Here is an 18,560-nt window from a genome sequence, read left to right on the forward strand (position 1 = left end):
GCTTTCTAATTTTGACAATATTAAATAATCAAATTAAAGACATAATCAAAATAATTCAAATATTTCAAAATCAAGGTATATCAAGGTATATCACACAATGTATTCTTGTAGCTAATTTCCCGTTGCCCTGAAAATGAAACAAATAAATGCTACTAGATAAAATGAATACAGAATCCGTCCTTTAACTCCTGTTAACTGACATAAATACCAGTAGCACGGTAGCATCTTTATCGTGATATGCAGTGTGTCATCAAGTACTTCTCCACATTTTTCATTTAAAAAATAATTATCTAGATATGTACAAAAATATTACATACTTCAAATAATATGTAAAAATATGTAATATTACTAAGAATATATAAAATGAAACACAAGTATAACCATATCAAAACCACAATTTGCCAAAATTTGGTGGTGGTGGTGGTGGTGGTGGTGGTGGTGGTGGTGGCAGAGGCGGTGGTGGTGGTGGTGGTGGGGGCGGCAGTGGATATGACTTTGTATCAAGGACAAAATACTGTGTTTACCAGTCCCTTATCCACCTGTGTGAAGATACTTTCTATATCAATATGTATAGTAGTAATTTGGATCTAAAAATCAGGTAGGTGCTCCAGAACTTTAACAGTTGGGCTAAGTGGGTCAGATGATAGAAGCGATGGGTTCCTGAGCCCAAGCTAACGGGTTCGGTCTATTTGAAAGTGCTCGAATACATCAGGCTTTGTGCCCGTAGATTTACTGGTACGTTAAAAAAAACTTCTGCAGGACAAAAATCTGGCACCACAACATTTCCAAAAACCACAAAAGCAGTTAGTGGGATAAAAAAACCTGTTCATACTGGTGTGGGTACAGAAGAATTCAAAAGAAGCAACACTCATGAAAGGCACTTCCAGAGCTGGGAAAAACACCCTTGGCTATCAGAATGATGCAGCTTTACAGTCCTACTGATTTTATCAGGGTATGCGTTTCTTGATACGGGATCAGGGATGAGGTGAGATGAATCTGTATGTTTTTACGGCAGTGGCGGCTCGTGGCTGTAAAGTATGGAGAAGAGCTATTACCCGTTCGGTTTCGAGCGACAGATGTAGGAACTTCTTTCTTTCTTTCTTTCTTAATCTGCTTACCCTCCAGGGTTGGTTTTTCCCTCAGACTCAGCGAGGATTCCACCTCTACTGCCTCAAGGACAGTGTCCTGGAGTTTCAGACTCTGGGTCGGGGGATACAACTGGGGAGGATGACCAGTACCTCGCCCAGGCGGCCTCACCTGCTATGCTGAACAGGGGCCTTGGTGGGGGATGGGAAGATTGGAAGGGATAGACAAGGAAGAGGGAAGGAAGTGGCCGTGGCCTTAAGTTAGGTACCATCCTGGCACTTGCCTGGAGGAGAAGTGGGAAACCACGGAAAACCACTTCCAGAATGGCTGAGGTGGGAATCGAGCCTACCTCTACTCAGTTGATCTCCCGAGGCTGAGCGGACCCTGTTCCAGCCCTCATACCACTTTTCAAATTTCGTGGCAGAGCCGGGAATCGAACCCGGGCCTCCGTGGTGGCAGCTAATCACATTAACCACTACACCACAGAGGAGGACAAGATTTAGGAACTACGTGTTGTTTTTGGTTGTTTTGTACTCGTACCTCGTACCTGTGACTGGCGGAGGGTTCAGCACGTGATCACGATTTATTGAATTTAATGTTTCGTCATGACCACGTAAAGCTAGTTCTTGCTTACTTAAATAGAGCACTGCTTCAATTACCAACTGAAGGAAAAGCCTATTTAAATGTACATTTTCACTGAACCATACAATTACAATATACAGTCTGGCATTTTCCTTCAGGACATCAGAGATCGTATTTTGGTTTGTTTCCAATGTCTTGAAATCTAGCTGCCGTATTTTATGTTCTGCAGAGTCTGACTGCTTATGTAAAGAACATGTTATGTTCAAAAGGGCTGAAAATCCTCCTTTATTCCAAATGTTATTTTTATTGATAAAAGGCAAGCAGGCCCAACAAAACAACTTCTGTAGAGCTGGAGAGGAGCACAACCATGGAAATTCCTTAAACCACGATTGTTTGAAACTAAGATTGTAAGATTTATCAGAATGTTTCACTTCTTTTGTAGCACAAATTTGCAGTGATTTAGTAGGGCGATCAAAACGTAGAACTTCATTCTGATCTTCCTTTCTCCAACGTGAAAATGGTGTTTATAATAAAATGCACACTATGTCATAAATAGGATACATATTTAAATAAAACAGCACAACACAACAAATGAACCACGATGCATAACTACTCGTACTTCACACAGGATGACGCAGGGAAGACGAAACATTCCGCTCTTCCGACAACTTCACTAGCACATTCTGCTATGTGGAAAGTACGCGGGTGACGTCGCGGTTGTCATGGCAACCGCCAAGGCCAAGCGCTAGGAGGGAGCACTTGGGAGGTAGAGGCAGCTGCGGAATCTCTCGTCTTCACTCAGTCTCACGCGCCGCACTGTGACCGACAGCCGGCGCTTTCGTGAGTTCCCCTGGTTCTCATCAGGTGATGAGGTGCTCCAAACGCTGTACAATAAAACATTTTCTCTCCGTAAAACCAACAAATGTCATAAGAAAAATAAATTTAAGTAATTCATTATGGTAAAAATAAATGGTGAAATGGCACTTCACCTACTTCACCTGAAAAGCCACCCCTGTTTTACGGCTGGATGCCCTTCCTGCTGCCAATCAGTTGAGGAGCCAATTAAGATGAAATGAATAATGGTGAGTGAAACTGAATAAGAGATAGAAGGAATTGGCTGTGGCCTATGAACAGGAACTGTCTCAGCATTTGCCTGGAAGTGAAAATGAGAAATCATAGAAAACAGCCGATGGTGGGGTTCAAACCCACAAGTATCCCTAATGCAGAGCTTGGCTCCGCAGCCATGGTGCATTAACATGTGCGGCCACTCCATTCAGTCCTCTACGTGCTACACACTGGTTTATAAAACACTGACCTAATTCATTATGTCCTGCTTAAAATATTCACTAAAACTTGGAGGACTTACTTTTTTTATGTTCCAGCCCATGATGTTTACGCAGAAGCAATGCGTCCTTGAATTCAAGACCACAATGTTCACATGTACGTTTCTTATGCCTCCTGTTATGTCTCCTCAAATCGTACGCTGTCAAGTAGCCCGTGTCGCATATATCACACCTGAAAGAATAGTATTCACTGAAAAAGCAATTTTAAATACTCCTCTTACAAACATTTAGATTTACTTAATACAATGTTTTGGAAATTCCCATACCTAGGATTTGTAGAGAGAACTGAGTAGACAACGTTTTGAATAGGAACCCATGTACCGTTCCTGTGCCGTACATACACAATTTCAAATCAAGTATTTAAATCTCCCACTTCTGCTGGGCAAAGGAGTGATGGCAATTTAATTAGTTGTGACCCACTTAATTACATTTCTAACAAACTAACATTCACTAATTTGGTAATAATGTACAGCGTCAGGGTAAAATAAAGAAACGTACTACTCATTTTGTAACATTAAGAAACTTAACCTGTTTTTCTCTCCATCAAATGATAGCATCTTGTTCCACTACAACAGCACTTTGATGTGGCAACACCAACTTTGATGCAAATCATGCTCTGGCAAACTCATCCAATCACACCTGGTGTCCGTTAAATGTTACTTCATCCAGCAGAATCAGGAGATGTAAACACTTGATTTGGAAGTTTCAAACACTCTGTATAAGGCTTGTTAAAAAGGTCACTAGTATAACAACATAACCTTCTCCTCTGATTTTATTTCACATATTCACTACTGGATTTAAGGCAAGCATCCCACAGTTGTATCAGATGGTTGAAACTTGTACATTTATATACTGTGGGAAAAGGGGTAGAATTGACTCACAGTACACCCTGCCCATTGTAAGAGGTGACTGAAAAGAGGCCCCCAGGAGCTCTCATACTGAAAGCTTGGATTGGCAACCATGGCACCCAGAACTGAGTCTGGCATTGTTTCCATGTACCTGTGTCACGTTCCTTGCTTTCCTCTTTCCTACTCAACCACCTCTGGTTAAAACTTGGTCTCTTCTGATCCTGATGGTCTTAGGTATGCACGGCCTCAAGTTATTTCATCTTTGTGTTTCATGGCCCTTCTCTATTCTTTTGTCGACACTCTCCTTTTTCAAAGGTTTGGACCTCTTCAATTTTACCTCTGACTAGTGTTAAGAGAGCATTGCAGCCTAGTAGTACTTCCCCCCAAAATAATGATCTCCACCACCACCACTACCACAACCAGAAAGTGATAGATGATGTGTGACTTAACACTAGAATGTGCAGTGGCAGTTAGCAGATGAAGGGCACAATACAAATCAATACAAATACAAATCAATGGCCAAGGTATAGCCAAAGTCATACATTTTCAACATCTTGCTTCCCTCGTCATGTCGGATGGGACTCCAAGACTAAAATGGCACTTGAGAATTCTGCGATAAGATGATACACATCAATCTCAAGAGATTGTTTAACCAGTGGTGCTTTATGAAGCTAATGCAGGCTCACTGCAATGAAAAATGAACAAGCCCACCTTAGAAGGTCTTTGGAAACATTATACTTGGGTACTATACCTGAATGGAGAGATACTAGTATGCTCAAACTCATGAGTTTTCAGTTGGTCTTGTTTCTTGAAGCCCTTCTTGCAGATCTCACAGTTGAATGGATATTCTCTCACATGTTTCCGCTCTATGTGTTTCCGTAAGTTAGCAGTGGAACAGAACTCTTCCGTACAGTCATCCATTACACACCTAGAAAATATTATTTCAACATTTACAAAAACTGCAGATATTATTTATTTAGTATATGACTAATATCTAATGTATTTGATGAATTAATAAATGAATAAATAAATACACTGCCAGATATGATTTTACAGTACAGGAGAGAAGAAAAAAATTCAAATGAGAAGCCAGTCACAATGACCATTTATACAGCAGTGCCATATGTTATTCTGATCCTTCCATAAGACCCACTCCTACAGTGAACAGATCTTTTCTCTGAAGAGTATCATCAAAATCAGATCTCTTCGTGCCAAACTACTTGTATTAACTTTTGTCAATTTCAAGAAGGCCTATGACTCAATCGATCAATTCAGTCTTCTTGATATCCTCCAGGAGATGGGCATGGACAACAAGACTCGTTTCATCATCAAACAAACTCAAACTTAAAGATTACTTCGAAAAGCGTATAACATTTAATTTACAAAACAACAAACGGGAACTATCTCTTAACAAAGTGAGGTGACTTACCGAAACAGCTAAGTCATAATGATAACATTTGGAAGCAGAAGGAAACACGGGTACGCTCCGGCAAGATAAATTAAATGAAACACTACATCTGAAACCGAATACCTGAAAAGTTAAAATAAATAATCAGTGCTTACCGGATGGCGGGGCCAAGAAGACCCGTACCTTAGAAGGTGACCGTTCCCTTCAGTGGTCAAACAGAAAAGACCCCCTTGCAGAGCAAGGCTCTAGCAACAACTCTTCTCCCCGGAAAATTATGAAATCTTACCACGGCCAATGAGCGTACGATGTTTTCCTTCACCTACCAATCACATTTCCTTTTATTTTCTCCAATAGGAGCGCAGAAAAAATAGTGCTGACAAAGAACATTTAGGAAGCCTCTAGAAATTACGAAATTGATGCAACTTTACGAAACCGGAAATCTCCCACGCCGATGTGGCGCGTGTGGTACAGGATGCACCAGAATTACCATGACAATCAAATAATTTTAAAATCATATCGACTTCAAACAAATTAAACAATTCCAAAATTCACATACTGAGGAGAAACCAAAACAAACAATTGAATAAATACTTTACATACACAATTCATCGCCGTCTTCCGAGTCCAAATAATCAAATCCCAATAATCACAACACTTCGAGTTACTTCCATAATTTCACTATTTTTGCAAATTTGAAGTACCAAATTTAAAAGAAATCTAATATTTTTTGACTTAGTGACTTCTGCCAGGAAAGGAAGGAACCTCTTCGTAGGTTGTTATAAAGGCAAAAATAACAAGTACTGGCTCATGATAAATGTGTAGGTGCATGAAATTATTATATTATTATTATTAGTATTATTATTATTTATTATGGCCGATGACCTTCGATGTTAGGCCCCTTAAAACAACAAGTATTATTTATTATTATCTTTGAACTATTTCTCATAACTACACAGTATGATTCAGAGAACGAAAGCGTGACAATAAAAAAAATTTAAAACACTCATGTCAGTAAATCAGTAAACCCTTCTCACTGTTATGTGTCATGTTTTACTCATTATCATTAGCTTCACACTCATTTTCACTGTCTACACTTTGTTCTGGATTTTGATCCCTCACTGCACCTGAATGGGATAAGGAGTGGTACCATGCTTGAAATTCTGTTGGAATAACTCCTTTATTGCAGAGACTAATAAGATCCTTGTACTTTTGTTCTGATATAGGGAAAAGTTTTGTAAGACTTCTGAAGGTTGGGCATCTTTTTTGGGCGATCTCACCCAAAAGTATTCATCCCAGAGTATATTCCAGAATGACTATATCGATATTTGAGAATAACCGGTGCATCCTTTTCGAATCTAAAGCACTTGACTTTCAACCAGTTTACTTTATTTCCATCACTGTCCTTGGTTTTGTTACACATACAAAGGGCACTAGGAAAGTTTAGCGATGTGAGTGAATGCTTTAGACTTTTTCAAAATAATTTCAACTACACTCAATACACTTCTCCATACGTCGAAACCAGTCACTGAACCAACTCTGCCACGTTTCTTCGGTTACATTTTCACACTCTTGATTTCATGCTGCCAGAAGCTCCTCGTCAGATGCAAAATGCCACCCTTTCAACTTCATCTTCACTTCTGGGAAGAGTGCGAAGTCACATGGGGCAAGATCAGGACTGTATAGAGGGTGATCAAGCACAGTCAACCCTGATCTGGCAAGAAAATCCATTGTTACATTAGCACGATGTGCTGGAGCATTGTCGTGATGCAAGAGCTGTGTGTTGAGCCGTGACCTTGGACGGACCTGCTTGAGAGCCTGGATGACCTGAGGCAGACAAGTCTCACTGTACCCCTTTGCAGCAACTGTCCTTTGTGTTTCTAGCACAACCCATGTCAGGATGCCCCGTTTAGAGAAGAATACTGCAATCATCATTTTCTTCACTGACCTTGACTTTCGCACAGTCACAGGAGTAAGCTACTCTTCAAACAGCCACACCTTGTTCTGGGAATTTGTTGCGACATCGTAATAATACAGCCAAGTTTCGTAACCTGTAACGATGCTATTGACATTATGCAAAGTCCCATTTTCAAACTGTTTTAGCATTTTTCGGCACCATTTCACTCGATGTGCCCTTTATTCCTCTGAAAGTGAATGGGGCACCCAAAGGGAACAAACCTTTCTAACATGGAGATGGTCATGTAGAATTGAATGAATAGCTGGTGCAGGGATGTGGAGGGTCTCTCCTACCTGCTGATATGTCAACCGCCTCCCTTGCTGCAACATTTCCTCACAGCTTCAATGTTTTCCTCAGTCACTGATTCAGATGGGCGCCCAGAACGAGGATCGTCTTCAACCCCAACATTTCCCCTCTGGAACTCTTTGTACCAGTGGAAAATTGTTGCCCAATGTGGATAGTCTTTCCCCAGCACAGGAGTTATTTCCTCCAGGCACTGGTCAACAATTAATCCACGAGCAAAATTGTAGTGGATAATTGCGCGATATTCACCTTTAGACCACATCTTAACTTGTTTTCAATTCGACTGCTTGTTAACAACTGGTGTGAAGGTCGCGCCTTGCTGTCTCCTAGACCGGTTTTCACCCCTCTTTTCATCCCCCACCATAACAGGGATGTCCATCCAACCGTTTTTGCATACCGTAAAATGGGGTGAATGGGAACGGTTTTATAGTATTTTCTGTCGCTGTTTTCTTGATTTAGATAATTTAATAAATTTCTTCGTGTAGCAGTATTGATAAGGTCAGATAGCTAGTTATGGTACATGAAATGAACAGATTGGTACAAAAAGTTACGTGATATTGACTGAAAAATTAGTGTTCCCATTCACCCCAAATATGGGGTCAATAGGAACAGATACTTAAGTGTCCCGTCTAAACCTATTCTCCTCATACTGGGGTGAAAAGGAACACTGAAAACCTTTAAAAATGTTATTTAAGATCTGAAAAATGCATAAACAGTAAGAACTAATACAATAAGGTAATTGTCAACCTAAAACATGCTCCAAAATGTTACCATACGTGGAAATTTACATCGAATTTCGGGAGTCCCTTTCTAAAACGATTAGGGTGGTGTACCACACCAACAACGCTTGCCTTATCAATTTCACAGACATTTTCATGTTCGGACCACTTAAAAATTTGTCTGCTCTCAACTTTAGTTGGCACATACAGTAGGCCTACTTCAGAAACGTTACTGTGAAGCATTCATAGTCCAACACTGGTGACTGTTTCAATGAAATAGGATTACTCTGAAGAATTTGGGTGATTTGATTAATGATCTGGATGGAGAAGTAAAATCTACCATAACCCAGACACCTTCTTCAATTCGTGCTTTCTTGCACACACCTCTCATTATTTTTTCAACCGAATGTAGTTCTCAGTTGCAGTCCTGCCTTAGGTGTGATTTAGGGTTCTGATTCTGGCGTCCTTTGGTTGGGATTGGCAACTTTCTTTTACTAGCATGTTTATCAGTAGGAACTTCATTTTATTTTGAGATCTCCTTCTGCTGTTGCTAATCACCTGACAGATGTCCTTCTTGGCTATCATTTTCCAAGTTGTCAGCTTTCACACTCTGACAAGGAGGAATGTTTAGCTTTCTCTTTCTAATTTTTACTGTCCCAGGACTGAACCTCATATCATTGAGTACAGAAACAATGCAGTCATCAGTGATACCATTGTTTTCTTCAACATCATCCACCGTTTCTTCTGCTGATGAACGGGGCAAGCGACTTGGAATACGGTCTCTGTTCTGTTTAGACATATTCGTTGAAATAAAACATTTCCATAACGATTAAGGAAACTGAGTGCAAAGTCATAACCTGGCATATTGTTTCTGAACCTCTTCACAGTGACTCACATTCTATCAAGGTAAGCCTTAACAATACAGCGGAGGTCGTTATGCATCAAATAGGTAATCAGAGGAGAACACATCACCAGCCGATCAACCAAATGCTTTTCAGTATCTAAACTGTCTGTCCAACTTTTGGCTATATTTCTATTCCTCCTTCACTTTTATTATATTTCATACGTCTGTTTAACACTGTTTGTAGGAATGGCATACTTCTCTGAACATTTTCTGTATGATAATCCTCTTTTAATATCCTCTAATGCAGCAGAAAGTGTTTCTGGTGGGTCTTTCCTGTGGATTTTGCCCCTCTGATCTGGTTTATATTGCCTTGGCATCTTTCTTCAGCAACTGGAATACAGATAAAATAAGGGATAGAATTACCGAATAGTATTTATATGAAGACTATTCACATTTAAGCTCATTTTACACATCATCTCTGTGTTCCCATTCACCCCATTTTTCAATGATTTTGTTCATTAATTGTGCATAGTGTTAACACAGAAAAGTGTGCTTGTATGTTATGGTAAAATTATGTTTAATTGTATCAAAACATGGCATAGTTACTTATTCTAGACATTAAAAGCACTTACCTCCACGTGATTTTCTAATCCAGAAGAAGATTTTATGGTCTTTAATAGCTATAAAAAATTCAAGGTTTCCTTATTGGGCACTATTGTTGCTAAAAGTTATTGTTATCCTTTCAGAGCAAATAGAAATGGCGGGAAATAAGGATAGGGAATATTTTGGGAGAAAAAAATCCCACTGAACTGCTTTATATACGATGCAAACCTTCCATAAAATAAATTCCCTACTGTGTGTTCCCTTTCACCCCCATGTTCCTATTCACCCCATTTTACGGTATTGCAAAACTTTCCTAGTGGCCTTTGTATAAGGTGACTTCTGCTTTCTTAAGATAAATCACATATTTCACACTTCAACATTATTGCAAACTTACGGATATCAACTAGCTTTTAACACAAATAGCAGCTTTCTGGCAACTGAAAAAACATTGTAATAATGATGCAGCCATACTGTAATTATTACGGCCAAAAATGGACAGAGTTATTGTTATAACAGCTGCATAATACGATGTGAATTCTACTGAACAATAATCAAAGGAAGAACTTGCACCAAGCAGAAGTCACTAAGTGGACTAAGGAACTTCTGCCTGACTAACAAACCGGAAAAATGCACTTAGTGAAAATAGCGACTGCAGTTTGCAATGAAATGCTTCTCAATATGACTTAGTAAGTTCTACCTACCGATAGAGCGTCATTTTGTTAGTATGGTTTTGCACCTAACTCAAAACCGCCAATTTTTGACTTAGTGACTTCTGCCTGAACAAAGACGATATGAACATATGCTTTATTTTCAATAGTTTCCGAGATACAGACTATATTGGATAATTGTACTAAGGTGGCCATGGTAGCCAAGCCGGTTGTCACAGAGACATTTGTTGATAAAATTGCATGTTTAACATAGTATTTCACAGTTTGTACATTTCGTTTGTTGCAGTGGTAAACTTGCTGGCTAAGCAGAACACACTTCATGAATGAATATTTACTAGAATAAGGTATAAATAACGAAAATAGACGCCACCTGCAAACAGTTTACAGGAATGATTAGCTCAAAGAGTATGACATAACTCCCTCTCCCAAGGCGACAGTCATCGGGCTGACGATGCTCCAAACTTGCTATATAACCTTACCTGTCTACCCCTGAAATTGAATTTAGAGAACATGCCAGGTTTTCCCTCTATAAATAAAAGTTATCATACGCTTAACTATTAAATTTACTGAGAATTAAAGTTTATCCAAGAGTCTAATATTGCTCACAATAAACAATTACATCTCCATCTTGTCCACTCACAAATAACTTAATATTTACACTGTACATACATACCTCATGTGATACACCTTATGATATCTTAGAAGTGAAGCTTCCACGGTGTGAAAAATTATTTAATTTAATTTCCGGGCTGAACTGTGTTGTACTTATACGCATATCACGGTTCAACCCGGAAATTAAATTAAATAACACCTTATGATATATTCAGCACATGTAATTTACACTCAAAATATTAATTAGGAAGGGCAAGATGCCTCAACTCACGTTTTGATTTAGAACCATTAAGTGCATCCCTAACCTAACACAACGCTCACTTTAAATCTTGACTTCTGAGCCTTTCAATTTGCCACCTTCTGTAGGTTGGTTGGTTAATCCAAATCATCACCACACAAGAAATACTACACCAATTCCATTCATCTTTATACTTCTTGTATGCTACTTGGCCTATTGCTGACAATTCAGAAGTAAGCTACGAGATCTTCGTCCCAATTTAACCTTGTATATACACTCAAGAAACACCATCACCATTTCAAAATACCAAGTTATGTTACTGTATGAAGTATTGATTAGGCACCTCAACATGCTAGGTGATATCAAATTAAATCTGAGCTATGTAATACAATGTCAGGTATCTGCGAAGATAATATCAGTTTCTGTGAAATGAAGAGAACTGCAGCCAAACAAGTATGAAGGAAAACGGTTCACACACTGAATCCATACTGGTTACTGAGACAATAAATAGTAGTGGTGGGGACAGAGCGAGTAGAACTGTAGAGTAACTCGGTTCTTCAGGTTTACATGACGTCACAGCGGAGCACCGATTCAACTCGAATACGTACAGTGCTGCGGGTGCTTCAGCAAACCTTCCAGCCAGGCTACACTCGCAACACCACTGTTCTGTTGTTTAGACTCCAGACTGAGACGTCTGTTCTATTTGTGTTTTCTTATACTACATATATCTTTGTTTAAAGTTGTTGCACTATATTTTCTACCAATATTTGTAATAAGAGAGAAGCAATAATGCCATGACAGTCCTCCCAAGCATGGCAGTACTTTACTAGCAGTCCAGGTAGAAAATCCGCTACTTGTAAAATTTGCAATCAAATCTATTGTGCAGGTGGGGGAACGTCAAATTTATGGAATCACATAAAACGGGCGCATCGTAAGGACATGGTACAAATACAGTTGCACATCGTGAAAGTAATTCCATTCCTATGTATGGATGAGACAGTGCAGGAAAAAAATAAGTTGCATAGGAGTTTGGCTACTTTGTATGCGAAGATATGCAGTCACTGAGGGTTGTAGATAATAGAGCCAGACCTGTAGCTTATATCCTTTCCAACAGAACAAAAAAGAACAGGGTCATCATAGCTCAATTGGCAGAGCTACCAACGCTAACTCGGGAGGTTGTGGGTTCGGATCACACTGGTGCCCAGTTGGCAATTTTTTTCTGTACTTAACATCTCTTCGATGCGTACTAAATGTACATAGCACGACCTAATAGGTTGAAAGTCGATTTCGATTACAATGTGGTCTTGAAAATTCAATATTCATTGCCCCTTAAGTGAACCTGCACTTGCTTACCTTAGCATATCTGCTACGTCTGTGCCCGCATAGGAGGTGTTCTCATGCGCTGGACAAATTCTTTCAGACCGAAGGTTGTCGCTTTCTGCAAAACGAGCTGAAACTCTGGTATTTCTGAATGGACATTCCTCCTATACAACACCCGTTCCATGCAATACAGAACACTAACGGTACTTCCCTTACTCTCTGTGTACAGCGTGTTGTGTCTTGATTTTAATGCTTGTCACAAAATGAAGAATTGAGTTAATTTGTGTACTTTACTTATTTCCATTACTGATGTTATCGTAACAGATTTTTCATTTAATTCCTTCGCATATAGTTATAAATGAAATGTTTGACATTATATGAGTTTAGGCACATTTCAAAGCACTAGGTTTCGTTTCATAAATGATCACATTATGGAATAAGGTACGTTTATCCATATGCATTAACATTTATTGTATTTATTTATTCATTTCTATGTCTATTTCTTTATTTATGTCTACTTGATATGCCTCATATTAAGCACAGATTTGTAATTACACTGTTTGTTACGTTATGTGTTAAATTTATATTACATTATAAAAATTGTGCAAATAACCAATAATAGAAAGTACGGAGCATTGTACCACTGATAATAATTGATAATCTTCTTTATAAATGTAAACTGTAGCTTAGAAGGTCAATATAAAGTTTAAATTTACTGCTATAAAGTTGTACTCGGTTCTGTACTCGGTTTAACCAAGTAATGACGTCATAGTACTTGCTCCGAACCGAACCGCTCCGTCCCCACCACTAATAAATAGTTTACAAACACATAGTATTCTTCCAAGAATACATAGTTAATGAACAATTGGTCTACAACTTATTTCATCCCGTTGCAATTAGTTCTGTGAACCGCATACAGTACATTTTACCTCCACACTGCACATTTAAATATTGCCTACAAAAAGCATTTCCTGGGCGAGGTAAAATCGATAGTCTTATGAAACATTACCATCCAATACAGTCTCTACTGTATTTGTTACCATACACCATCTCTCCAACCTCTCACTAGGAAAGTCCATGACCGAGCAATGCCCTCTCGATTCTGTAAATGTCTCATAATAAAGCTCCCGTAAAAAGCTCGTGCAGCACCCACTTCGCGGTATCAATAGTCGTCAACAGTCACCTCAATAGCAATAATCAGCAACTGTAACAGTCCTGCACAATAATTCCCGATAATAACAATGAACTCGTAGTATGCACACACATATACCGACTCACTCCATGCAGCACAACGTCCGCCAAAATCCACGTTACAACACTTTAAACCAACTTCAACTGTCTTTATCGATATAGGCCCAGTAGTTGCCCTCCTGGCCGCACAAACCCCACTGCCATGCCATGCGCAGACTCATACACAAATCTAGGACACAATTCCCGACAACCAAATTCTTCTTAAAATATAATGTTCTTATATTTCAATTCAAAATTCACGAGACATCAATTACTTTATCTTAAAATTACTTTTATGAAAACTTCCCAACCCAAAAATTGCGAGTCATACACTCGTACAGTTACAGTACAGTATCTCAATCTAATTTATCCTGGACGTTGTGCCGTATGTGATGCTGCATGGCCACCAAGGTCACGCTGCTGGATTATTGTTTCTGGGGGTGGTTAAAGAACGAAGTCTACAGTGAAAAGTCCAAACAAGGGAGAACTTGCTTGCTCGCATTTTAAATGCTTGTACACACATTAAAGAAGAGAGACATCAGCTCTGATTAGCAACACAGCATCTGTCTGCAAGAGCTGTAAAATGCATCAAACTTGGTGCGGGTATTTTTTGAGAATAAGTTGTACAGGGACATAGACAATTACACGATAATTACACATAAGTTACAAAGGGAAATTGACAATTGACAATTATGTAATATGGCCTGTATCTTGGAAACTATTGAAAATAAAGCATATGTTCATATAATGTTTACGCTTTAGAATGACCAATACTATCACTTCCTAACGTATGGCCCCTTCCTCCCGGGACACCCTGTATAAACTATCTGTTCAAGTATAATTTTGTTACCATATGTTTTTTGAGAATAAGTTGTAAAGGAACAATCTGTTCAGGTATAATTCTGTTACCATATGTTCCTTTTTCAGATAGTATATAAATGTATTTATTCAAAATTAGGTTCAGCAGACTGAATAATGTAACAGTTATAAATTGAATGAGTTTAATGGACATTAACATCAAAGTGATCAGCTTCAAAGCAGAAAAAGGAAAAACAAGCGCTACAACCCTTCAATATCAATAAAAAGAAAAGCTATTTAAGGTAGACATAGAAAATATTCCCTAAAGCTTAAAAAGCACATCATTAGTGTGGGAAGTTGGGACAGGAATGATGGAAAGGAATCTGGCAGAAATAATTGGAAGTATTGCTACACTCAGCTGAGATCCTGAGGTCTCTACATACTACTCATAACAGAAAGGTCATTGGTGAACTTTCTCAGTCTCTTTCATTCCTTTTTTTTTTTTTTTGCTATTGGCTTTACGTCGCACTGACACAGATAGGTCTTATGGCGACAATGGGACAGGAAAGGGCTAGGAGCGGGAAGGAAGCAACCGTGGCTTAATAAAGGTACAGCCCTAGCATTTGCCTGGTGTGAAAATGGGAAACCATGGAAAACCATCTTCAGGGCTGCCAACAGTGGTATTCAAACCCACTATCTCCCGAATACTGGATACTGGGCGCACTTAAGCGACTGCAGCTATCGAGCTCTGTCTTTCATTCCTTAATCCCAAATAATTAACATAAGTGAAGGCTATATATAGTCGCACAAAAAAGAACAAATGCAGGATACCTATTGTGGAAGTTCCTTGCAGGTAAATTTTTTTCAGAAATAACTGAATCTGCAGATACACTCTGTTGTGGGTATCTGTAGGGTCTGTATCTATATGGGAGATGAATTATATTTTGATCATATTCATCATCATTTTACAGTTCCAGCTTCCCAGGTACTGATGGCGAGCCTCTTCCACTCTGTTTTATTGAGATACGTTCTGTTGTTAATGACGTCCTCCAGTATCCTTCCCCGATCTGCAATGACCATCCAGTGGGTTCTTGGTCTTCCCACCATCCATTTTCCTGCCACAGTTATAAATTTATAACTCTCCAAGTTAACATAAGCTGTCCCTGTTGACTTCATCCTCATTACATGCTCAAACTCCCTCAAATCTGAACATGCTGACTCCATTTAACAATGATATCTCAATCCCATCTTCTGTTTGATAAAGTATGAAATGTAAGGAAGATATAATACCATACGCTCATTCTTTTCTTGAGAGACTATACAAGCACAGGAGGAACTGTACTGAAGACCACTACTCCTAATATTACTTTTCAACTTTCAATAAGCCTAAAGAAAAAACAAAAACTAAATGTGAACTTACTTGTATTTTGGTTTAACAGCTAGGGGATTGTGAGACACATACTTGTGGCGCTGTAGATTAGTGTTATTCGTATATGCCCTTGTGCAACCCTCAAAGTTGCATTTGTATGGGCGCTGAAATATCACACAAAATACAATGCATTAACATCTAGACTTCATCAAAAGTACATTATAAATCTAAGTGTACATGCATATTTCCCCCCCAAATGAAACAGTTTCACAACAGGTATTCCATAGTGCAATTAGGTCCTTAATCAATACTGTTGCTATTTCATCATTTCAAATGTCAACAAAATATAACTTCTGGCCATGGCCATTTCCTTCCCACTCCTAGCCCTTTCCTATCCCATTGTCGCCATAAGACCTATCTGTGTCGGTGCGACGTAAAGCAAATAATAAAAAACTACTAGTAATGTTATCACATATTAAATGTAACTCTAAATGAGAAAATGTTAAGAGTAGATGCACTTTACGGAATGGGAACTAAATAAATAAATAAACAAACAAACTTAGCCCAGTAGAATATGGTTTGTGAATTTTCAATTCCCTTTTAGTATGATACACTCATACCGATTAGCTATTACATCATGACCACCCTGAGCCGGAAACATTTAGTGCACTTGGAACAAGGAGAGTAATACCTAACATGCTGATAGCATGGTATATAGTATACAGGGCAGGTTTATAGGCTTCCGTTAATAGTGTCTCCGGCGGCAGAATGGGAAAGTAGCCTATTTTTCCGCATTCAATAGAGGGCAAATTGTGATAACAGCATCTTTAATAACTAGTACATGTTTCAGTCCGGTTGAACCTTCTTCAGCTACATAACAAGAAAAAATTTAAACATTAGATATGTGAATGATTAGTTAATGGTGTGTGGCCTCCGGAGAGACTGGTGTAGGTCTTTTTGATATGATGCCTGTAGGCGACCTGCGCGTCATGATGAGGATGAAATAATGATGAATTATGAGGAATCAAACCCAGGACCCCTGTGACCAAAGGCCAGCATGCTAACCATTTAGCCATGGAACAGGACATGTGAATGATGAAAACTTTGTTCAGTTCTTGAGACTGTCATAAAAATAACTTTTGTAGGAACCTTGAATCTTGAAAATAGTAACTACCATACTACCCTATTTTTTTAATTTTTTTTTTTTTTTTGCTAGGGGCTTTACGTCGCACCGACACAGATAGGTCTTATGGCGACGATGGGATAGGAAAGGCCTAGGAGTTGGAAGGAAGTGGCCATGGCCTTAATTAAGGTACAGCAGTGACAATTACGTTATAAATTTGGTCATCACCAATTAAATAACCTGGTTGTCCCAATTCTGCACGGATTAATAAACTGAGAGATGTACCTACCATTCCTGCTCAGGCCTGGTGTGAAAATGGGAAACCACGGAAAACCATCTTCAGGGCTGCCTATCAGGGCTGCCTATAGTGGGATTCGAACCTACTATCTCCCGGATGCAAGCTCACAGCCGCGCGCCTCTATGCACACGGCCAACTCGCCCGGTCATACTATCCTAAAAAATCTAGAATGTTCATTCACAGGTTGTAAATGAGGTGAGTTACACCAGGTGAGTGACAGTTTTTAGGACTTGTCAATGTCCATAATTTTGATTTTTAGTGACCTAAGTTTTTTGGCTTCATACTTTGCCTGATTCGGTGAATAATTTGTTAAGAAGGAAGTCATACTTTTCAGTGTCGACTTAGTTAAAGTAACTAAGCTCAGTCTGCCAAAACCACTAATTATACTGCATATAACACTGTAACATACCTGTAAGAAAACAGATAGACAATGATGATGACTGTTGTTTAAAGGGGCCAAACAGCTAGGTCATCAGCCCCTAATGGTACGAGGTGAACGAAATGAAAATTAAAACTTCAAAATGAATCCACTGACTAGTCTAAAACGAATGACGATGAAAAAATGATAGTGAAACAAAAACAATCAGTGGATCCTATTCACAATGCCATAAGAACTGGGATGATACTTATCTAAAGGGGTCCAAAATCCAGCTCACTGGCCCCTCATAATGATACTAATCATTGGTAAAAGAGAACCATGGTGTTCCTCTTATAGTGGTACTAATCACAGGTAACGTAGGCTCATGATGTTTCTCACATGGTGGTACTAATCGCAGATAATGTAGACTCATGGTATGTCACACACAATGGCACCACTCAAAGGTAACACAAACTTATGATTTTTCGCACATAAGGGTACCATTCACAAGCAATGCAGAACCATAGTGTTCCTCACATAGTGGGACTAATCACGAGCGCTGGTATTCCCATGGAGTTCCTCACTTAGTGGAACTAAACACAGGCCACGTATACTCTTGGTGTTGCTCACATAGTGCTACTAATCATAGGCAATGTAGACCCATGGTGTCTCACACATTATATTAATGCCCACAGGCAATGCAAACCCATGGTTTTCCTCACATAATGATATTACTCTCAGGCAACGTAGACCCATGGTTTTTATCACATAGTGATACTTATCAAGGATGCCAGCCAAACCGATGGTTTTTCTCACACAATGGTACTAATCACAGTCAACGTAGATCCATGGTTTA

The 18,560-nt window shown here is 39.1% G+C and overlaps 1 protein-coding gene across 1 annotated transcript in view; it reads right to left on the bottom strand.

The window, feature by feature from the left end:
• LOC137496961 (transcription factor IIIA-like) overlaps positions 1-18,560 on the bottom strand; it is a 61,544-nt gene that overhangs the window by 33,988 nt on the left and 8,996 nt on the right. Inside the window, exons 2-4 of the mRNA XM_068225151.1 lie at positions 15,977-16,089; positions 4,611-4,787; positions 3,035-3,183 (exon numbers count right to left, since the gene is read on the bottom strand). Coding sequence (XP_068081252.1) covers positions 3,035-3,183; positions 4,611-4,787; positions 15,977-16,089 — 439 coding nt within the window. The remainder of the gene's footprint in view (positions 1-3,034; positions 3,184-4,610; positions 4,788-15,976; positions 16,090-18,560) is intronic.

Source organism: Anabrus simplex, chromosome 1 (genome assembly GCF_040414725.1).
Source record: "Anabrus simplex isolate iqAnaSimp1 chromosome 1, ASM4041472v1, whole genome shotgun sequence".
Classification (NCBI taxonomy): Eukaryota; Metazoa; Arthropoda; class Insecta; order Orthoptera; family Tettigoniidae; genus Anabrus; species Anabrus simplex.